General features: G+C 41.1%; 1 protein-coding gene across 1 annotated transcript; it reads right to left on the bottom strand.

Moving 5' to 3' along the window:
- Nucleotides 1-1,450: 1,450 nt before the first annotated feature.
- On the bottom strand, nucleotides 1,451-19,702 carry ucmaa (upper zone of growth plate and cartilage matrix associated a). The gene is made up of 5 exons (XM_024262625.2): nucleotides 17,108-19,702; nucleotides 9,031-9,090; nucleotides 8,859-8,954; nucleotides 4,336-4,434; nucleotides 1,451-1,839 (listed from the first exon to the last, which is right to left on the bottom strand). The coding sequence occupies exons 1-5, from the start codon at nucleotides 17,163-17,165 to the stop codon at nucleotides 1,751-1,753; spliced, it is 402 nt and encodes a 133-aa protein (XP_024118393.1). The 5' UTR covers nucleotides 17,166-19,702; the 3' UTR covers nucleotides 1,451-1,750.
- Nucleotides 19,703-20,534: the final 832 nt, after the last annotated feature.

The following is a 20,534-nucleotide window of genomic DNA, read 5'->3' as shown; positions in this document are numbered from 1 at the left end:
GAGACTTTTGTTGTGCTTTTGTTACATTTCTTATTTAATTTACCTTTATGTTAGGGCCTGCACCCCTAGACCACATGGGGCGTAACAGTCTCTGTGTCAACTTTGCAAGACCCACCGTGCCTTGATGTAAATTGTTCCTTGGGCTCAGATCCCAAGGTGGTGTTGTTTTTTTAAAAAGTACTCTGACAAGTACCACTTGCCACATTTAGGAAACTTCCACTTCCGGTTACAGACACCCCCCAGCTGTATTGCCCAAAGTGACCACCCGACTCCGCCCCCTATGACCCAGACTCACTGTTCAACACATTCGTTAAAAATAAACTATTTTTTCAAGTGGCAGCTTTTATGTCGGTTTTATCTCCATAGCAACCATTTAATTTTTTTGTCGCTGGGGATGACGAACGCGTCAATGTCAATTTTAGAAGAATCTGCAAAAGTAAATTTTAAGATTTCCATGGCAACAGAAGTTTTTTGTTAGCCACGCCCACATTCCTAATATGTTTATATTGCTTCGTTTAGCTGATTCATATTTTTTCCAATGAAGAAATATGCGAGCAGCATGGAAACACCGTGTTTGTGAGCTCGCCACACTAACGCAGCTCAAATCTACAACTTCTAATCCCAACTTTTCTCCTGAGTGTCCTCCCAGTGATGCTAGAGGAGTTCAGGAGGCCAGTTTAAACGTGTCGCTGGTACCAAAAGGGATTTTTTTTAAAGGAATAATCGAGATTGCAGCCTCTCCTGAGGTCAAAGGTCAAGGGAACTTTGGTTGGAGTGGAGACGAAATTTCATGAAGATCGTTCGGACAAATGTTTTTTTTTCCCCTCATGGTGGAAAAATGTGAACATCTCAAATTCCATACTTTGCCACACCGTGGTCACCAAGCCGTAGGTCCTGTGGCCATCCCATAATAATTTCCAAACTTCCTTTAGATATCCCTAGAATGTGTGTTTTGGTTTCATAACTTGATTTTGAAGTATTTTGGGAGATTTTGGCCTCAGTTTCTCCCTCTTACTATGTCTAAATGTTCACCAGGTTCCAGATGTCTGCAAACTGTGGTGAGTTTGTGGCAACAGCAAAAGAAAGAGGAGTAAGAAAGAGAAGTCCTTCAGCCCAGGACAGCTGTGGACCGAATAAAGGCTTTAACCAGAGATGAAGCTGAAGGTCTGGACCTGTGAGTGAATCCCAGGCAGTGAAAGCTGCTTCATTCTACAGGAGACTTTTCCTCTTCTGTCCCCCTCCCTCCCTCTGCCTCCTCTCTCCAGGTTTCTGTCTAATATTCCCCCTCTGGAATGTGGGACTGCGTTCAGTCTGATCCCTTCTGCAGCTCCCTCTTTTTCCGTGACTGTTTTTTGAGGATTCCAAATGCCGAACATTCCTCGAGCGAGTTTAACGCCCGTCGTCTCAATGATCTGAATCTTTCCTGCAGAAAAAAACAAAAAACATCCAGTTGTGTTTCTAGAAGTTGTTTATTTTCTGTTGCTGTAGCGATACGTTGGCATCACTTTATGTACACAAAAACTAGGAGAGGCATGCACAAACCTACAAAAACTGCACCTTCAACACCGTTACTGCTCACTGAAGATGCATATTGCACATTTAATTATGTATAAAAATAACACTACCAGAAATTACTCTGGAAAAAGGAGAATAAAAGAACAGGAAACTTAGACTGACATGCGAATATTATTAATACATGGCGAGGGTAATGGAAATGTTATGGTGCCGTTGCACTCTGTGCTGAGCATGCTCAGTGGAACCAGTGGGAGCGAGGGTAGAGGCCGTCGTAGTGATACTCCCGCAGCTGCTCGCTCATCTCCCTCGACCTCTCGTTTATCTCTGGAATAAAAAGAATCTTTCAGAGTGTCTTACTGGAAATTTAAAAGTTTCTAAAGTACCAATTATATCTCTGTCTTTGTGTAATTTAGTTTGATTTTGCAAAGTTAAGCCTAAATTTTTCCTACGGCGAGTCTTAAAATAATACGTTCCTTAGATTTTTCTCTAAATTTCCCTCTAGTGCTTTAATATAAACAAAAACAGGAATTCCTCTTTCAGATCTAAAAAAATTATGTTTATTTATCCAGCAACCTAAGCCAGGCTAATATTTAACAGTAAATCACAAAGTTAGTTAAAAAAACAAATTCCTGCTTTTTATTCTGTCAGCTCTGGTTTTTTCTGGAGTACAAACTGGCTCACAGGGCACAGATGGAACTGAAAAGCAGTTAGAAACTCATGGATGAGCTAGAACAGCAACGTTTAAGACTAAATGAAATAAATCAGTCAGATATTATCTTTTGGAAGTCTACAAATTCATGAAACTGAAGAAAACCAGCAAACTACTGACACAAAAATCCTCTAAATACGTTTTCTTTTCTTCAGAAACTTTGAATTTTACTGCTGGTAAAAACACATTTAAAAAACAATTTAAATCCAAATCCAGTAGACTTTTAGAGTCTTATGGGTTTCAGACACTACAGTTAGTTGACACGGTTTGTCCTTTTTCTTCCATGGGGTGTGAAAGTCATTTCAAACTCCAAAGTGTTGCTTTCATTTCCCACTAACTGTTTGTCTTATTGTCATCGCCGTTTCCTGATCTGGATGAGGTTCTTCTAACAAAAACTGAATCCCACTTCATTGTTTTTAAACGGAAAACAGAGATTTCTGAATCCTCCAGATGAATTTGCAACAATTTGACAAAAGAAATAAAAACACACTGATAAAAAAAATGTCTTTTTAACATGTAATTGTAGCGTTTTCCTCGTGACATTCATAAAGAAAATTAAGCTTAAATTAGCATTTCTGAGTATTTCTTTATTCAGAATGTTGGGATTTGGAGAAACTGTGATTTAAAAAAGCCTTTGATGCAAAAGCTTCATTCAGCAGGTCACAAACGTCCTGCTCTGATGCAGACAAATGTCTTTTTCCTCGTCTGAGCTGGAATCTGGATCAGAACTGGACGGCTGGATAGTGACAATATTAATGCTAGCTTGGAGCTATAAGCTAGCAGGAGAGCATGTAAACAAAGGCATGATGGGAAATTAGGCCTGACTGACCAACAGTAGCGGTTCTCAACTCAGAGGTGAATTTCTATTGAACTCCTGCTGCTCTACAGAAACTAGAAAAGAACAGTTTTGGTTTTTTTTTTGGCTAGAAATCTTCACTAAAACCACTGAGAATGATTTTACTACAGATCAGAAGATGATCTGGTGAGAGTTTAAAGATAAAAGTAGCATTTCTACAATATTTATTTATTTACTTTTAGAAGGGGCTCAAAAAATCCCTATGTTTAGCAGCCAAGTGTAGCTGGACTAGATCTCAGTCTGGGACCGCAGTCCCATCGTTGTGGCGGCTGGATCTCCGTTTAGAGGCGGCTCGCGCTCCGCCGTGGCTCACCTCCGTGACTGTCGTGGTGAGCCACAAATGCAGGCTTTGCAGACGAGCTGGAGTGTGGCTGCTGCTGCCATCTTTTGTGGACCCCCTAAGCGTGCGTTCTCTGCTGGACGCTCCGCCGCACTGTCAGGTCTCCAGTGGGACGGCTCTCATGCTGCCTCCAGCAAACGTGATTTGGCTCAGGCTGCTGCATCCAGTCGCCTCCAAGTTTCTGATTTTAGCCCGTCTGTCTCCTTCCTTTTCTTTCTGGGTCCTGTTTTTGGGATTTCTCCATTCATCCAACCTCCCGATTCCTTATTTTAGGCATAATGAGAACACTGAGTTTTTCTCAACGTTGAAGATTGAAAGTATTTTATCTAAGAAGTCGATCAGTTTTACTCAGAAATTGTGAGAGAACTGCCCATAATCTAACATGGTAACCTGTTTTACAGTTTACAATGGGATTATGACGTGTTGGAACCAGCAGGTCTTCCTGTTTGGAACGCCAGGGGGGGAGGTGGTCACTCAGTCCGGTTCTCTATATACAGTACTACTTATTTTATTGGTTTAAAATTGGTTCATTAAGTTTGAATTCCAGAAGGAGGACATGATGTTTTTGGGGTGGGAGCTTTCTTTTGTGGTTAAGGGGAGGAAGTACTCGGTTTACTTTTCTTTTCTTTTACATGACTATTCAGAAAAGTTTTTACTCCAGTGAATAGATAACTTTTATTGTCTGTTTTTTGCTTTGTTTTTTTTACGTATTTTCGAAATAAATCTGATTGATTGATTGATTTGATTGATTTTGTGGGTTTAAATTAAAAACAAAACCTTCACTAACATTGACTTTTCCTGCATGACGTTTTTTTTGCCAATCGTTTCTCTAAGTAGAACCCAGAACAGTCATGCTGGGAAAAGCTCTGCTGCACGTGGAGATGAGGTGAAGCAGGAATCCAGTCGGGTTCTCACCATCGCGGTCCTCCTCGGCGTACTTCTCATACTCGTTCCTTTGCTCCTCGTTGAACTCCCTCCTCCGCTCGCTGGCGGCCCGCTTCATCCCTTGCTCAACTTTTGATAAAAAGACGACAGACACATTTGGTTCAATAATAATAGAGGATAATTCTAGAGCATCTGGAACCACAGAACCATGAAAGAAGCAGGTGGAGCATGTCTTAAAGCAGGGGTCCCCAAACGACGCCCGCGGGAATTCTGACATCAAAAGATTTTCACAAAAAGTTAACCGGCCACAAGAAACAAAAACAAAATCCAGTTGAATCCAGTTCATATAATCACTCCTGTTCCACTAAATGCTGAACCAGAGTCTGCTTGAGATCAGATGCAGGAGTTTCTGCTTCTGAACGAGATCAACAGCATCTATAAATTCATAATTTAGATGTTTTTCAATTAAGAAGGCAACCAAATGACATCAGGTCTTTTCTTCAGTTCAGTACCCACAATGCAGTCTGAGTAAAACACAACATGCCGTAACAGTCATCCATTTTCCATCTGTTTTAGGGTCACAGGGTTGCTGGAGCCTATCCCAGGTGTTATTGGGTAAAGATGGGGGTACACACTAAACAGATCTCCTCTGTTGAAGGGCCATACGACCACACACTCTCACATTCACACCTACAGACTTTCAGAACCACCAGTGAACCTTGTGAATCATGTTATTGGACTGTGGGAGGAAACCAGAGAAAACCCACATGACCGAGGAGAACATGCAGAAAGGACCAGCTGGGATTGAACCAGGATCCTCTTGCTGTGAGGTGAGAGTGCTAACCGCTACTCCATTGTGCGAGTAATAGCCAATATTGGAAAAAAAATGCATTTGTTGCTTCTAATTTTGTCTGTTTTAAGGTTGTAGTTCATTAAGAAAACTGTATTTGTTGACATTTCCTGTTTGGAACACCAGGAGGGAGGAGTCACTCAGTCCAGTTCTTCTATGCTGTATACAGTCAATGATGAAAACAGAGGCTTGTTTACCAAAACAACAAACCTCAGTAAACTGGCATGTTTGACCAAATATTCCCACCTTGTTTGTTTCCTGTTTCGAGCTGAAAGTGCTGAACGATGAGGTAGAAGGGAGGCTGTTTTTAGGTCAGTAGTGTCTGTTTTCCTCCAAGTGTCGCCATTATCCTAACAAGCTTAGAGCACATTTGGCCTCACAGTGTTTATGGTAATCACACAGGCTTGTATTCACTCTACAAACATTTCTTTAGTCCAGCGGGTCATTAGTTTGTAATTGTAGGAGTTTAGGCAACAATTTTCAGCCATCAGGAATCCCATTAGCCGTGCAGCAGATCTGGGGTCTGTTTCTGAGCTGAGTCAAACATCTGAATAGTTTTCTGTTGGATTCACATAAAGCATTTAAACAGCCACTCCAATGAAAATTGTTTTTTGGTGTTTTTACCCAGCCAGCAAAACAGAGTGGGTCCCATATGGTTTAAATGTTGGCCCCAAATTGGTTTGTCCGTGGTTTCTGTGGAGGTCCATATTGACTTAAGTGCAGTGGGTTAGCTCACTATGCTAGCCAACCACCTGGTAGGGCTCTTTAGCTTGCTACAATGACACTCACTGGTTTGCTAGCTTGCTAGCTCGATAAGAGGGAGGTTGCTAGCTTCATACAGTGGAGCTCCCGAACTCGAAACAGGCTGAACAGCAATCACTAAAACAAACACTAAAGAGGAACTCGCTAGCATGCTACAGAGGAGCTTGCTACAGTGGAGCACGCTAGCTCGCTACAGAGGAACATGCTAGCATGCTACAGTGGAGCACGCTAGCTCGCTACAGGGGTGGTCACTAGCGTGATATAACAGAGCTTGCTCGCATGATACAGCAGAGCTCGCTACAGCGGAGCTTGCTAGCTCACCACAGAGGCACTTGTTAACATGCTACAGTGGAGCACGCAAGCTCGCTACAGAGGAACTTGTTAGCATGTTACAGTGGAGCTTGCTAGCTCGCTACAGCAGATCTCGCTACAGAGGAACTTGTTAGCATGTTACAATGGAGCTTGCTAGCATGCTATAGCAGAACACCCTACAGTGGAGCTTGCTAGTTCGCTACAGGGGCGGTTGCTAGCTTGATATAACAGCGCTTGCTAGCTCAATACAGCAGAGCTCGCTACAGCGGAGCTTGCTACGGCGCAACTTGCTAGCATGCTACAGCAGAGCTCTCTACAGCAGAGCTCGCTACAGCGGAGCTGTTCTCCAGGCACCTGGATAGCATAGTTAGCTACCCACTGAGTGCCAACTTAAGTCAATGTGGACAAACCCACCTTTTCTGCCCTCCTTTAAACCTTTTGGGGTCACCTGACTTTGCTGACTGGGTAACATGTTCTTGTGGCATTTATACAATTTTAAGGTTAAACTGCATTTTTGAGTATCTTTTTTTTTCAAATAATGATGGGACAGGAGCAGATAAAAAAACCTAATGTTTGAAAAGACTCAGGTGTATGATGCACTAACTGAAATGGGCGGGGCTAATGTCAATCAATCAATCAAGATACTTTATTAATCCCCAGGGGGGTAATTCATTAATGTCTCCCTGGTCTGCTGCGTTCTGATGCATCCACATGCAGACAAACAGATTCATAAACGTTTTTGTTTTCCTCATCTGAGCTGGAATCTGGATCTAAACTGTGCGACTGGATAGCTATGCTAATGCTAATGAGTGTTAGCTTTTGGATGTGAGGCGAAAGAGAGAGTGTAAAAAGAGGCATGCTGGGAAATTAGCAGACTTCTGCGCCCACAACACAGTTATGACTAAAGCAGAGAGGATCTATTGTTGCTCTTCTAAAACATTCCGTTTTGTTCAACACACTGACTTTAACTGACATTCAAATGAGAAAACACATCAACAAATACAACTCGGTCACTTCCTGAGGAGGATTTTCACTAGAATATGGAAATGACTAAAACTGAACTAGACTGTTTTTATGTAATCCTTGTGCTCTTCTAGGCATGTCGACATTAAAAGTGGTGTCATCTGGACCCCTGAAGATAACACAGGGTTAATAAATTAAAACAGGTTTCTTGCTGTTTACATAACTGAGATGCTCATTACTAAAGGGTATTTTTCTGCTGCTGGTGCAGGAATGAGATCTTTGCTTTGTGGAGCTCACAGAAGCTCAGCTCCAGAGTTTCCTGTGACTCCTCCTGTAGCAGCTCGCTGATATATGTGTGTGCATGTGTGTGTGCATGTATGTGTGACAGAAAGAATTACAACCATTCAGAAAACACACGTGAAGCTTCTGAACTTTCCCAGCTTGCAGTTGATTTTTGTCAAAGTGAATCACAAAGAAACCTCAATTTTTTCCCCACAGAAACCCCAAAGTTTATCAGGGAAAATCTGTAAATCTACGTTCACTTAATACATGTGACACACGTCCAAGTACGCACAAAACAACATATAGCGTTCCCACCGGATTGCTGCTACCCAACACCAGCGCATGCCCACCACCTACAGCTGGAAGAGGTTTGGTGTGAAATGTCAAAGTGGTGTAAATCTGGTGAATCTCGCTCCAGACTTCTTCTTTCACAGCTCTATTCCGATATGTGACAGACTTGGTGTCACAGAATTCTGCTTGGGCAAAAACCACAATTATTCATTTCTCCTTCATGATCAATTTTCAAGCGGTTGGCACTTCTGTGAATTAAAGGGTTGTCTTCCGTAGGTCACAACCGAGTCTCTGATTGGTCAAAGTTGACTTTAACTTTCAACGCAAGATCAATGGATGTGTGTTTTGTGCGCGGATCCCAAAAAAATGTTCATACCTACACATGAATATGACTTTTCATTGGAAGTGGTCAGATAAAAGTGGGTTGTCAAGGGATTCATATCTAAACCACATCAACGTCTATCAGACACAAGGGTAAGACTTTAGAAGAGATGCTGTAAACACTCAGAATAATGTTGACATAGATAATATATTAGTTAAGCAGTTTATTAATATGGCCTTTGTAGACAATTGTATCAGTTTAGATGTTAATGAATCTTACTAAGTATGTTAATAGTAGCGGCTGGGTGGCTCAGTGGGCTAGGTGAAGGGCTGACACGCAGGAGCCCTGGGTTCGATTCCCAGGGTTGTCCACTGATCCCCACCCAGATTGGGTCCTTAGTCAAGACCCTTGACCCTGCTGCCTAACTGGGTCCCTGTGCCCCTCAAGTACAGGGTTGCGTCAGGAAGGGCATCCGGCATAAAAACTCTGCCAAATGTTGCGAAACAGTGGGTGCTGTTACGCTGTGGCGACCCCGAAAGGGACAAGCCAAAAGTGAACTACTACTACTAAGTATGTTAATAAAGCTTATCCTGCTAATGAATGTCATAAACATCCACATTAATAATGTTAATGTGTTAATAAAGTTTGTTAAGAATCTTATTATAAAGTGTTAAAGTAATATTAGTTCAGCCTAACTCAAAAACTCAATCCTGAGTGGATCTTAGATCACGTGGCTTCATATTGACACGGTTAACCGGCTGACCAGCTTACCCACGAGCTCGGCGTAGTACTTGGGTGACCGACGGCTGCGGCGTTTGAAGAAGTTTGAGGCCTCCGACTCAGCCATGAACACCCGGCGCACGGCGTCTAGAGGTCAGAGGTCATATGGGTTAACACCTCTAAAAGCCGGTGGAGATTCTCGAGCGAGTGGATCAAGCTGCACCTTTGGCGTCGGCTGGTTTGGCGTCATCCGGTACGGCTGCACTCCTCACCGCACTGGTCACTGACAACAACAGGCTCAACTGTTACATGAATATCAGAACAAACTTCTTTAACAATTTTCTGGTCATTTGAAAAAGTATCTGAATGTCTATTACGGGTGTAGGAAAAATTGATTTGGCGATATATATCGTGATACTTCTTTTAATGATACTTGTATCAATTTAAAATATGAACAAGGCAAACTTTCTTTATTTATGAGTCTTCCTTTTGTTTTTCACTCCAAACCTCGATCACTAGTCGGCAGCACACTGACTGAGCGGTTCTACACCCCCATTAGCTTGTGTTCTATGTTCAGATAGTTTTTACTTTGAATGAGTACTGAATCCAAACTCTGTGCCATGTTGCTGCCAGTATCATATAAAAACATAGATTACAGTTAAAGTCCCATTAGTTATCACTCACCGGGGTGTGCAAAATTTGTTCTCCGCATTTGACCCATCCCTCTGGGGGAGTGGTGAGCTGCAGACACAGCCGTGCTCGGGAACCATTTGGTGGTTTAACCCCCAATCCAACCCCTTAATGCTGAGTGTCAAGCAGGGAGGCACTGGGTCCCATTGTTAAGGGGATTGGAACTCATGACCTTCCAGTCTCAAGGCGGACACTCTACACAAGACCACGTTGTGATTAGGGCTGGAAATCTCAGGGTAACTCACGATACGAAGCGATTCACGATAAATGACTCACGATACCGATAGTATCTGGATATGGCAAGCATTGCAATGATCAAAATATTGACAATCTCTGATATATAACTATTTTTGTAAACAAATATATCTTTTTATTTTCTTCAAAACCTTCATTCAGCATAATTTAAAACACAATATGTTCATTTAACACCCTTTCCAACATTAAAATAAAAGGGTAAATAAATACTAATGTGTCTTTACAATAATTACATACATATCAAGATAACTAATTAAGAAAACTCCAGTAAAGAATTTAAATGCAGAGTATATCATATTAGTGAGGCAGCATAGCAAACCTATTGTGCATTTTATGATACAAGCACCAAATTTGGCACACATGTACATTAACATGCTGCGAACATTTTCAGATATTGGGCCACTTGGAATTCTCTGTTTATGTCCGCCATATTGGATTTCAAAATAGCCGACATTGGAAATATACATTTGCGATTATGTGTGGTTCTAATGCTGCTATTGGCTTGATTATGGTGTGTAAATGTATGTTTTTGGGGACAAGGGATCCAATGGTAACAATATGCATTGCATATTTTTACCCCTGGGCCACCATATTGGATTTCAAAATGGCTTTTTTTACATTACATGGTCACTTTTCAATCTACATTTGTCTTTATCTTGGGATTAAATGACTTGGTTTGGGTGGTGGTGGTAGTAGTAGTTGTTCGGTAGCTGTAGTGGCAATGCCTCAATGCCTGCATCAAAGGAGATGGTGGCACAGTTGGGCTCACTGACACCCCTAGTGCCCATCGTCGGTGGATGGTTGCAGGACCAGAAGTTGCTAGGGTGATCGAAGAATTCCAGGATGGGAACCAATATTGGAAACGACAAACAGCAGACACAAGTCGTCATGATCAGACACCAAGTGTTCAGGACTCATTTGTGAAAGATGTTCGCTCTCTTGTCAGTGTCATAGAGGAGATGGGCAACCCATTTGAGGAGGAGAGTCGGGATCTAGTCATACTGGACACAAAGAACATTGCAAGTCCTGCTGCCGTGGAGACCCTGATGAATGCCAAGAAGACTGGCCAACAGCAGTTTTAGGCTTTCACCAGAGAGTGTCTGATGGACAGAACAAAAGCACTGGATGATCCCATTTCTCATAACAAGCTGAAGGTGTTCAGTACTTCTACTCCAAGAAGCCGGAGTAAAGGTCAGCAACAGCTTGCCTTGCCTCAAGAATGACAGTGAACTCTTCTTCTTCTTCTTCACCTCTACATTGACTGTGAAACAAGGGGTGGAAACCTCGAGTTCTTTCATCATGAAAATCAGACATGTCCTCCTGCACTATCTGATGGTAAATGGTAAATGGCGTATACTTGTAAAGCGCTTTGTACCCTTATTCGAGGGCCCAAAGCGCTTCACAGTCACAGACCCATTCACCCATTCACACACACATTCACACACTGGTGGTGGCTCCGCTGCCGATCGTGGAAACCTCTTCATTGGCACCAAGAATGATCTCATCACATGCTTGGAAGAAGTCTCTGATGCCAAGACAGAGACTCCTGTCACTACCTGTATAGTGCTTGATGGAGCAGCCATCGTCCAGATGCTGAAGCCAGCTGCTTCAAAGACCTTTGAAGAGTATGCACATCATATCTTCCTCCCATATATATTTATGAATCTGCAAACAGTGTCATGCCTGGATCTGGTCTGGGATACTTACCTTGCTGATTCACTGAAAGGTAGTACACGTGCAAGGCGGGGACAAGGCGTGCGGAGACGTGTGGTGGCTACTGCGGCCATACCAGGAAACTGGCAGAACTTCCTATGGGTGGACAGCAACAAGACTGAGCTGTTCAGGTTCCTCTCAGCTGCCCTCATGGAATGGTTTGACCAAGAGGACAAGCAACTTGTCATTACTGATGGAGAGGTAGTGCTCACCAAGCCACTGATACCAGATCTGACCTCACTCACCCCATGTGACCATGAAGAGGATGACAGTCGGATATTGAAGCATGGACACCATTCTATAGTCATCCGGACTTTAGACACCAATGCTGTAGTGCTAGCAGTGTCTTTGGTAGAGGAATTTCAACCAGAAGTTGAACTATGGGTGGCCTTTGGAACAAGACAACGTTTCCGATACCTAGCGGCACATGAAATAGCAGCTAGACTGGGACGAGACAAGGCTTGTGCATTGCCAATGTTCCATGCTCTAACTGGATGTAACACTGTGTCCAGCTTTGTCAGACATGGAAAGAAGACTGCTTGTGCAGTCTAGACAGTACTGCCAGAACTTACTGAGGCCCTGCTGCTGTCGTCCTCTGCACCATGTGACATACCAAACAATGCAACATGCATAATCGAGAGGTTTGTGATCCTGCTGTATGATTGAACCTGCAAATGCACGGACATTGACAAGGCCAGGAGGAAACTCTTCGCAAGGAAGAACAATGTGCAGCTGATCCCTCCTACAAAGGCAGCTTTAGAGGAACATGTCAAGAGGGCAGTGTATCAAGGTGGACATGTGTGGGGTCAGATACTGCTGCCAGCACCAGAGCTCCCTCCACCAACCAACTGGGGTTGGTCTATGACTGGAGGATAGCACAGACCATACTGGACTAGACTACCTGAGGCAACTCACAGCTGCATTGAGCTGGTTTCTTGCAAGTGCCAGAAGGGGTGTGTGAGGCGATGCAAATGCAAGGCTGTCCTTCAGTGCACAGCCCTCTGTGTGTATGAAGGGCACTGCGTATGACGATGAGTCCACGGCATACATGTATTAGTGGCAGTGCTGAACTTGTTAACATGACATTGTTTGTGTACACATATCTTCAGTAGTGACATATAACTAGCCGGTATTAGCCGGCATTAGGCCATGTAGCTCGTCAGAATTGTACTTAAGACATTTGCAGACCTAAGACTTTTACACCCATCTAACATGCTTTAATAAAATCATTATTAAGTATCATTATCATCAAGTATTGTGTTCATTCTAATATATTCCTAGTATAGATAATTTCCAAATACAATGATATAATAAACTGTGAAAGATAACATTAAGTTGAAATTATGATTGTGCATTGAATTGGGCATTGGATTATATTTGTGACTTTGATTTTGATTTGTGCATTATGATTATTCATTTGATTGGTACAAGTCGATTGTAAAATGGTTACCATTAGATTCCTTGTCCCCAAAAACATACATGTAGACACAAGAATCAAGTCAATAGCAGCATTAGAACCAAAGATAATCACAAATGTTTATTTCAAATGGCGGACATAAACAGAGAATTCCAAGTGGCCCAATATCTGAAAATGTTCGCAACATGTTAATGTACATGTGTGCCAAATTTGGTGCTTGTATCACAAAATGCACAATTCTGTTAAATAAATGGGCTAAGCTGCCCCACTATATGGCCCTCTCACTTCAAAGAGCAATGAATATAGAAATACAAATTCATACTGCTGCATTTTAATTCATTTTATATCAGATAATTTATTATTATTTAGACACAATATTAATATTCGTCCTGTTAATATTATATGATCATTGTTTTTTACATTGCTGGTATCCATAATGATTTTCCTTTCTTTATTTCAAATCTGCTGGACTTTTCTGTACCTGTTGGATAAAACAACGCTGCTAGACGTCTCACTTGGACGGTCAGACGCTGCGCATCTCTGCTTGAATCTGATGTATTTTAGCGTGGTGTTTGGACAGGCTACTGATGTTACTGCTGTCACAAACCAACCACATTGCAAATTCCTGGCTCCACCCCATCACAAAGATTTGGCCCCGCCCATCACAAATTCCTGGCTCCACCCCGTCACAAAGATTTGGCTCTGCCTCGTCACAGAATCCTAGCTCCGCCCCCGTCACAAATTCCTGGCTCCAAACCCATAACAAATCTTTGCCTGTGCCCCCTTCACAAGTTCCTGGCTCCGGCCCCTATCAAATTTTTGGCTCCGCCCCCATCACAAATATTTGGCTCCGCCCTGTCACAAATATTTGGCTCCGCCCTGTCACAAATCTTTGGCTCTGCCCCATCACAAGATCCTGGCCCCACCCCTGTCACAAATCTTTGGCTCCGCCCCCATCACAAAGCTTCTGCTCCGCCCCATCACAAGATCCTGGCTCCACCCTGTCACAAATTCCTGACTCTGCCCCTGTCACAAATCTTTCCCTTCACCCCTGTCAGAAATATTTTGCTCCATCCCCGTCGCAAATTCCTGGCTCCGCCCTGTCACAAATCTTTGGCTCCGCCCCGCCACAAACTCCTGACTCCGCCCCTATTTTTTATTTACATATAACCTAAAAATCTGATATCAAAATATTCAAAAACACTAAGCCCACCATGTTTTTTGCTCAAAACTTGTTTTATTCAAGATAAAACAAATAAGAACGTCTCTTGTCAGGTTGTATCAAAACTCCATTATCTCTAATATCTTATACTTGTTTTAATCCAACCAGAATCTAAAGATCGACCGCTGCTACAGTATAAGAGTCTGGAAAACAGAAGTAGAACATGCTGACATTTGCTCAGATCATCATCATTTGTGACTGCACACAGTTGGTGATGTCTGAAGTCTTCTCTACATTATATTATCATAGACATCTTCATTAAAGACATCATATAAAAATCTATAACTTTCTGTTTCTCTAGCAGCTCAGTGGTAGAGTGTCCGCCCTGAGACTGGAAGGTCGTGAGTTCAAATCCAGACTACATTCTATCAAAAATGTCTTTTTGGTTGACACTCATCATTAAGGGGTTGGATTGGGGGATTAAACCCCCAAATGGTTCCCGAGTGCGCCTGTGTCTGCAGCTCACCGCCCCCCCAGGAGATGGGTCAAATGTGGGGAGCAGATGTCAGACACCTATGTTCGTGGCAACTAATGGGACTTTAACTTTTTAGCTTTAACAAACAGAGCACAGCTTGTCCAGCAGGTGGCAGTATGCACATTTTTTGCACCATTCATCAGTTAAGGGAAATAAGTTCTCTTTGCCTCAAAGGACGGTGACGTTTAAACACAAAATCTTTAACATACTGTAACTTTTCAACAGTTAACATAATAACTCCAGCAGATTCTCTTTCAAAATCTGCTGGAAAACATTCCGTGTAGCCCAATTTTTCAAATTAAAGGGGTGTGGCCTCCCAACAACTTCACTTCCGATTGGTGAGAGTGGTTGCCAAAGAAACAGACCATTCACCATCTACTGACGATTTCTGGTTCCAACATGGCGATTGAACTGACTTCTTTTGGTTCTAGCAGGAAGTAGGTTATTTTCCAAGGGTGACATCAGACTCACTCTGTCCAGTTCTCGTATACAGTCAATGGTCACAGTTTAGCCACAGAGATCATCTCCTCATATATTTATTGCAACCCACTCTCAGTAAAATGCATACATATTCCACGACTTTGCACTCTGAAATACCGTGATTTCTTTCCACATTTCTCTGACTTTTGGGATCATGGAAATTATTTAGAAACAGTTTCCCACAGGAGTCTGCAACATTTAACACTTAAAGAGCCGTTTGGGTCAATTTCTCACTCACCACAACCTGATCACACATCCTTTAGAAAATAAGACATTTTATTTTTTGTTTATATTATTGTTGTTTTTATGAGAAATGCAAATAAACTTTATTTTTAGCATAAATAAAAAGCTTTTTTTCTCAAATATGAAACAGTTTATAACTTTTAACAGTGTTCAATAGCCTTCCTTTCAAAAGAAAAGAGTTCCTGTGTCACAGAGAATTATCTTTATGGAAAATTTAGTGTAATGTCAGGAATGAAGAAAAAACATATTTTTTGAACGTTTGTGGTGCTGCTCAGCTAATTCATAAATCTAACTTTTAAAAATGAAAACAGAGCTAATTAACTGTATTTTTTTAACCATGAGCCACACCTAAAACACTGAAAATTGTTAAAATGTTTAGTTCTCGATTATTGAACCACTATGGCTAATGTGCTTTGGAGTCTTGCAGAGACTTTACTTTACAGTGACTTTCTTAAACTAAAATATTTGTACTTTTATGTAACCATAGACCCACAATGCAGGAGTAGAAGAGCCAGACGTGACTCTGGAGTCACAGGTTACAGATCCCTGGTTAGGACAACTTTGAGACACCCGATATGACTGTTTACTGACAAAACACATATTAGTAGCTGTGTAATAACACATTTCAGCATTTATTTCAAATCATCATACATGACTTCATGACATCTGACCCCAAGATTAGAATTTTCTTTTTTTAAGAAAATTTTCAACATATAGACTAAATGATGTGAACAGATGTGGTCTCACTCACGCAGTCGCTGGTGTCTCAAACTTTATGTTTTCATAAAGATTTAAAAAGGCAACAAACTGTAACAGAATTCACCCTATAAAACTAAAGGGAGACTAAAAGAAGAGAAGACAAAAATTCTTTGGGAGCAGGAGTGCAATTCAAGTGAACTCCATGTTAAAATGATCCCAACATTCTTTTAGTCTTTTATTTTTTATGACTGGATGCCAAGCTTTGACTAATGGGGTCATGTGCAAACTGCATGTAAAGCACACATCTTAACCACAATTAGCTTTAAACTAACTAAAAACTAGATTAACCGCATTAAATGTGATAATGCTGGTGTGAATGCTGTAAGCTGAATTTGGCTGCTGAAGAAACGCTGAAGCGTTGAAGTAGATATCTGAAATCACTGAAGCTGATGGCCAGGGGTGCTGAAGAGGGGGGGGAATGGTGGCTGATTCTAGGGGCCCAGACTGAGGGGGCCCACAAAGGCCCCTAATGCTAGTTTGCTTCTGTGTTAGGGGCCTTAAAAAAATGTTTTCATAGCGGCGCACCTGCTGATAGCTGAAAACACTGAAGCTGATAGCCTGCTACAATATTAGCTAAATTAGCCCAAAAACAAAACCAGAAAAAACTAAGTTAGCCAAAATAGCTAGCATGTTGCTGAAATATTAGCTAAACTCCAAAACAGCCCTAAAGACCTTAATAAATGTCAAAATAGTCCATAAAGCTAGCAGAATCTCATTATAACTTTAAACTTTACAACACTCTGACTCCATAGAATATAAAGTAACGACTAATCGATTATTAAATTAGTCATCAACTCTTTTAATAGTCGATTAGTCGTCGATTAGTCGACTAATCGACTATTTAATTAGTCATCAACTCTTTTAATAGTCGATTAGTCGTCGATTAGTCGACTAATCGTGACAGCCCTAAACCAAACACAATTTTACGGATGTATTCAAAATCCTGGAATTCATCAGTCATATACTTCTACAGCTTTCTCTCTCTTTGAGTCCTTCTACTCGCATAACTAAAAATCTCTGCATCACTTTTTAGCTTCACTACTTACAGGTGAGGATGAGGAGGAAGGAGACCAGTGACAGGACCAGAACTCGAGTCCAAGACATGTTTAGGGATGGAAGCAAAACAAACAAACAAAGAGTCAGAGGAGGACAGAGCCGCTCTCCTGTCGGACAGAAACTGAGAGGGAAGAGGAGGATGAAAGAGAGGAAGGTGAAGGAGGCAGGGAGAGAGGAGAAAAGAGGGAGGAGAGATGGGTAAAGAGGAGGGAACGTCAGCTGTCCAGGATAGGAGATGAAAAGAGAGAGAAGAAAAGTCGTGGAAACCTTTTACTTTGAAAATCTCATTTTGGAGCTTTGGCATGAAGTAAATCAAACTGCACCTTACAGGGACTGCTGTAAGACCGGAAAGTTGATTAAAAAAAAAAAAAGTTAAAATATACTGTATATTAAAAAAAAGCAAATTATCACCATCTTTAAGACTATATAACCTATATTTGATACACACATTTCTGAGAATCTCTGTCTCATAATCCAAGCTTTCCTGTATACTCCACTGTTTAAAACAGGATTTTTGCAAAAACGGCATAACCACAATGGAAAGAGTCAGATGACAGCTCACACAAAGACGTTCATGAATCTATTTGTTTGCAAATAGACGTATCAGAATGAAGCAGGGAGTTTTTGACCTGCCCAAAGCATTTTCTACATCACAATTATGATCTTTCTCAAGCAGCATTTTTTCATCTGCCCCTGATTCACAGTGATTTGAATAAAGAAACACTCAGAAATGCATATTTGATCTTAATTTTCTTTATAAGTGTCCTCCATCATGATCAGAAAAAGTGAGGGCAAGTTTCCAAAAGCAGGATTTTCATCAGATTATTTAAAGCTAATACATGAGTTATACTCCATTACAAATCTCAGTCAGTCATGTACTTGATAAGATTGCCTTTAAACACCAACAACCTTTTACAGTTTGGATGTAAACTGGTTAATGAGCAGTTATCAATACCTATCATCAATGAAGACCACTTTTTTCTGAACTACTGATTTTTGACTTTTCTTGTTCTCAAATGCGTTTATTAACCCAGCCCTAGTTCTGTACTTTACTACATTTATCTGCATTTACTTTGAGGAAATGTCTCCTGTTGACATGATTTTGACTTTTCCACTAGTAATGATTAAAAATAGTTAGCCTTTATGAACCAAAGCATCACTCAGGTCCAGTACATCCCACACTAATGTTGTTGTTTGCATTTGACCTGAGAAGCAGCCAGAACGCTGAATCTGATACCTGCTCTGAGTCTCAGCATGAGGCTGACATCATTGTTGTTTGACTTTCAGTGATGTTTATTCGTGTATGTTCAGACCAGATTCAGTTCTGATAAACAAAATTCAATTTGGTTTATTTATCAAGATGTTGTCTCAAAAAGCAAAACAACCATATGATTTAGTTTTATTAATAACAATTATTCATATCAATGCTGCTTCATATCATTCCAGATTAGAGACAAACAGATCCATCGAGCATCAGCTAAACTAGATGATGGTGAGTTTAAAAGAAGATCATCCTCTATCCTCACACCTCAGAGGGTCAATCAGCTTTAAATAAAGAGTTCCACTAGAAAAACAAGTTTACCTTTCTTAATCCGGAACATTTGTAATGTCGAACTGCGTAAAGGTTCTGCAAACGTCCAGTGACATACATTTAATCACCTGTTTCCTTCGTGCACAGATTTGAACCTGCAGAATGTGTAATGTCACGTTCCCCTCACATACATGTTTGCCGTGCAGGCGGGGTGGCTTGATGTTCGGGTTGTAACATCTTGTTGTGGTGCTGAACCCTTCATTATCATTCCAGATCGGAGCGATCAGGATTCCCCCTCATCAGCAGCTGCTGACGCCTGGAGGGAAAGCCTTCTGGGACCCAGATGCATGTTGGGAGCTTTCCTCTGATCGGTCATGCAGCAAATCTATAGTCTGGTAAACATTTAGGATTTTGTCTTTGTAGCTGCGTCTGCATTTGTGCCGATTCCTCGTCTCAGTCCTGAAGCACATCTGAAGTAGATGATGTGACTTTGAAACGGAGAACTTCAAATGGATGCATTTCCTGCTGGTTATGTCGTTCAGGTGTTTCTGTTAAATCTCTTTTTCTTTTTTTAAGAGGCTCTAGTTGAGGGAGCTTGGATCAAATCCAGCCTCAAAGCAGAAACATCTGGTTTCTTGGAGTGCCAGCTTCCTGCATGATCCGTCAGATTCAACAGTTGCTCTTTAAAACAGCCGCAGAGAAGTTAACCCGTTTAATGGATTCATTCACTTTACTTGAAGACACTTTAATCATCTTTTGATCTGTTTTAGAAGCGTTCCCAGTGGTCTTTTAGTTGTCGTTATGTGCTTTTTAGGACTTTATTTGACTTGTGTCGTCCACGATTTATGCTTGAATCAATCAATCAATCAATCAATCAATCAACCCAACATAGTTTCTGCAGAGCAGCAGGAGTTCATTAGAAACTTAAACATTTCTTTTTTTGTGCCTCTTTGATTTTTGGTGTAGAGTAATCCCTCCCCCTCCTGTTGCTGAGAGCTCTCTGTTTACACTCTCTCCTGCTAGCTTACAGCCCCTCACATTCCCAAGCTAGCATTAGCGGTGCGACAAATGATCATTATCATTATTATCCAGCTGTACAGTTCTGATCCAGATTCCAGCTCAGACCAGGAAAACAAAGACGTTCATGGATCTGTTTGTGTGTAGTGGATGATCAGAATGAAGCGGAGCAAAGAGCGTGTGATGAATTTATTACACCACAAATACAATCTTTTTTCCAATCAGCATTTTTTCCTCTGCTCCTGATTCACAATAATTTAAAACTAGAAAAGTTGTGATTATGCTAATGTGAATGCTTTTTGCTGAATACACTGAAAAAATTTACTGAAATCGCTGAAGGGATTTGCTGAAAATGCTAAACCTTTTTGCATCCTGCTGAAATTGCTAAAGGACTAAAATTGTGTACAAAGAATTTGAAGAAAATCTTGAAAAATTGAACAAATTCTGTAAATTTAAAAAATGTGTAAGGGTATGAACTCTGAATTAGCCCAAAACCTCAGTAGATTTTGCTCCAGTGTTAGCTTAGCTTAGCCTTAGCCCAGAAATCTTTAATCGGTGCCACACTAGCCAAAAAGCACATTGCTAAAATACTAGCTTGAAAAACCTCAGTAAATGCCAATTTAGCTAAAAAGAGCTAGAACGTTGTTAAAACATTAGCTTATCTTAGAATTAGCCCAAAAAACTTCATTAGATGCTAAATTATATAAAAATGTTGCTAAAACATTAGCTAAACTCAAAATTAGCATCGATGTCCTAATTGACCTTCTTTTATCATTTAACACTTAATCAGAGCACTTCTGTCAGGTAGCTTCAACAATTCAATAAAAACAGTGCAACTGTCAACCAGGAAAAATAAGCTTGTTGAAATA

The sequence above is a fragment of the Oryzias melastigma genome, unplaced genomic scaffold (assembly GCF_002922805.2).
Source record: "Oryzias melastigma strain HK-1 unplaced genomic scaffold, ASM292280v2 sc00305, whole genome shotgun sequence".
In the NCBI taxonomy this organism is placed as follows: domain Eukaryota; kingdom Metazoa; phylum Chordata; class Actinopteri; order Beloniformes; family Adrianichthyidae; genus Oryzias; species Oryzias melastigma.
The sequence above is the reverse complement of the archived record's forward strand: the minus strand, read 5'-3'. Positions and strand labels throughout refer to the sequence as shown.

Excerpts from the sequence above, each read along its gene's own strand:
- ucmaa (XM_024262625.2), bottom strand. The coding sequence starts at position 17,165 with ATGTCTTGGACTCGAGTTCTGGTCCTGTCACTGGTCTCCTTCCTCCTC. Across the intron at positions 4,435-8,858 it reads GTACTACGCCGAGCTCGTGG|TTGAGCAAGGGATGAAGCGG; the intron begins GTAAGCTGGTCA and ends TTTTATCAAAAG. Across the intron at positions 1,840-4,335 it reads CGCCGAGGAGGACCGCGATG|AGATAAACGAGAGGTCGAGG; the intron begins GTGAGAACCCGA and ends TTTTTATTCCAG.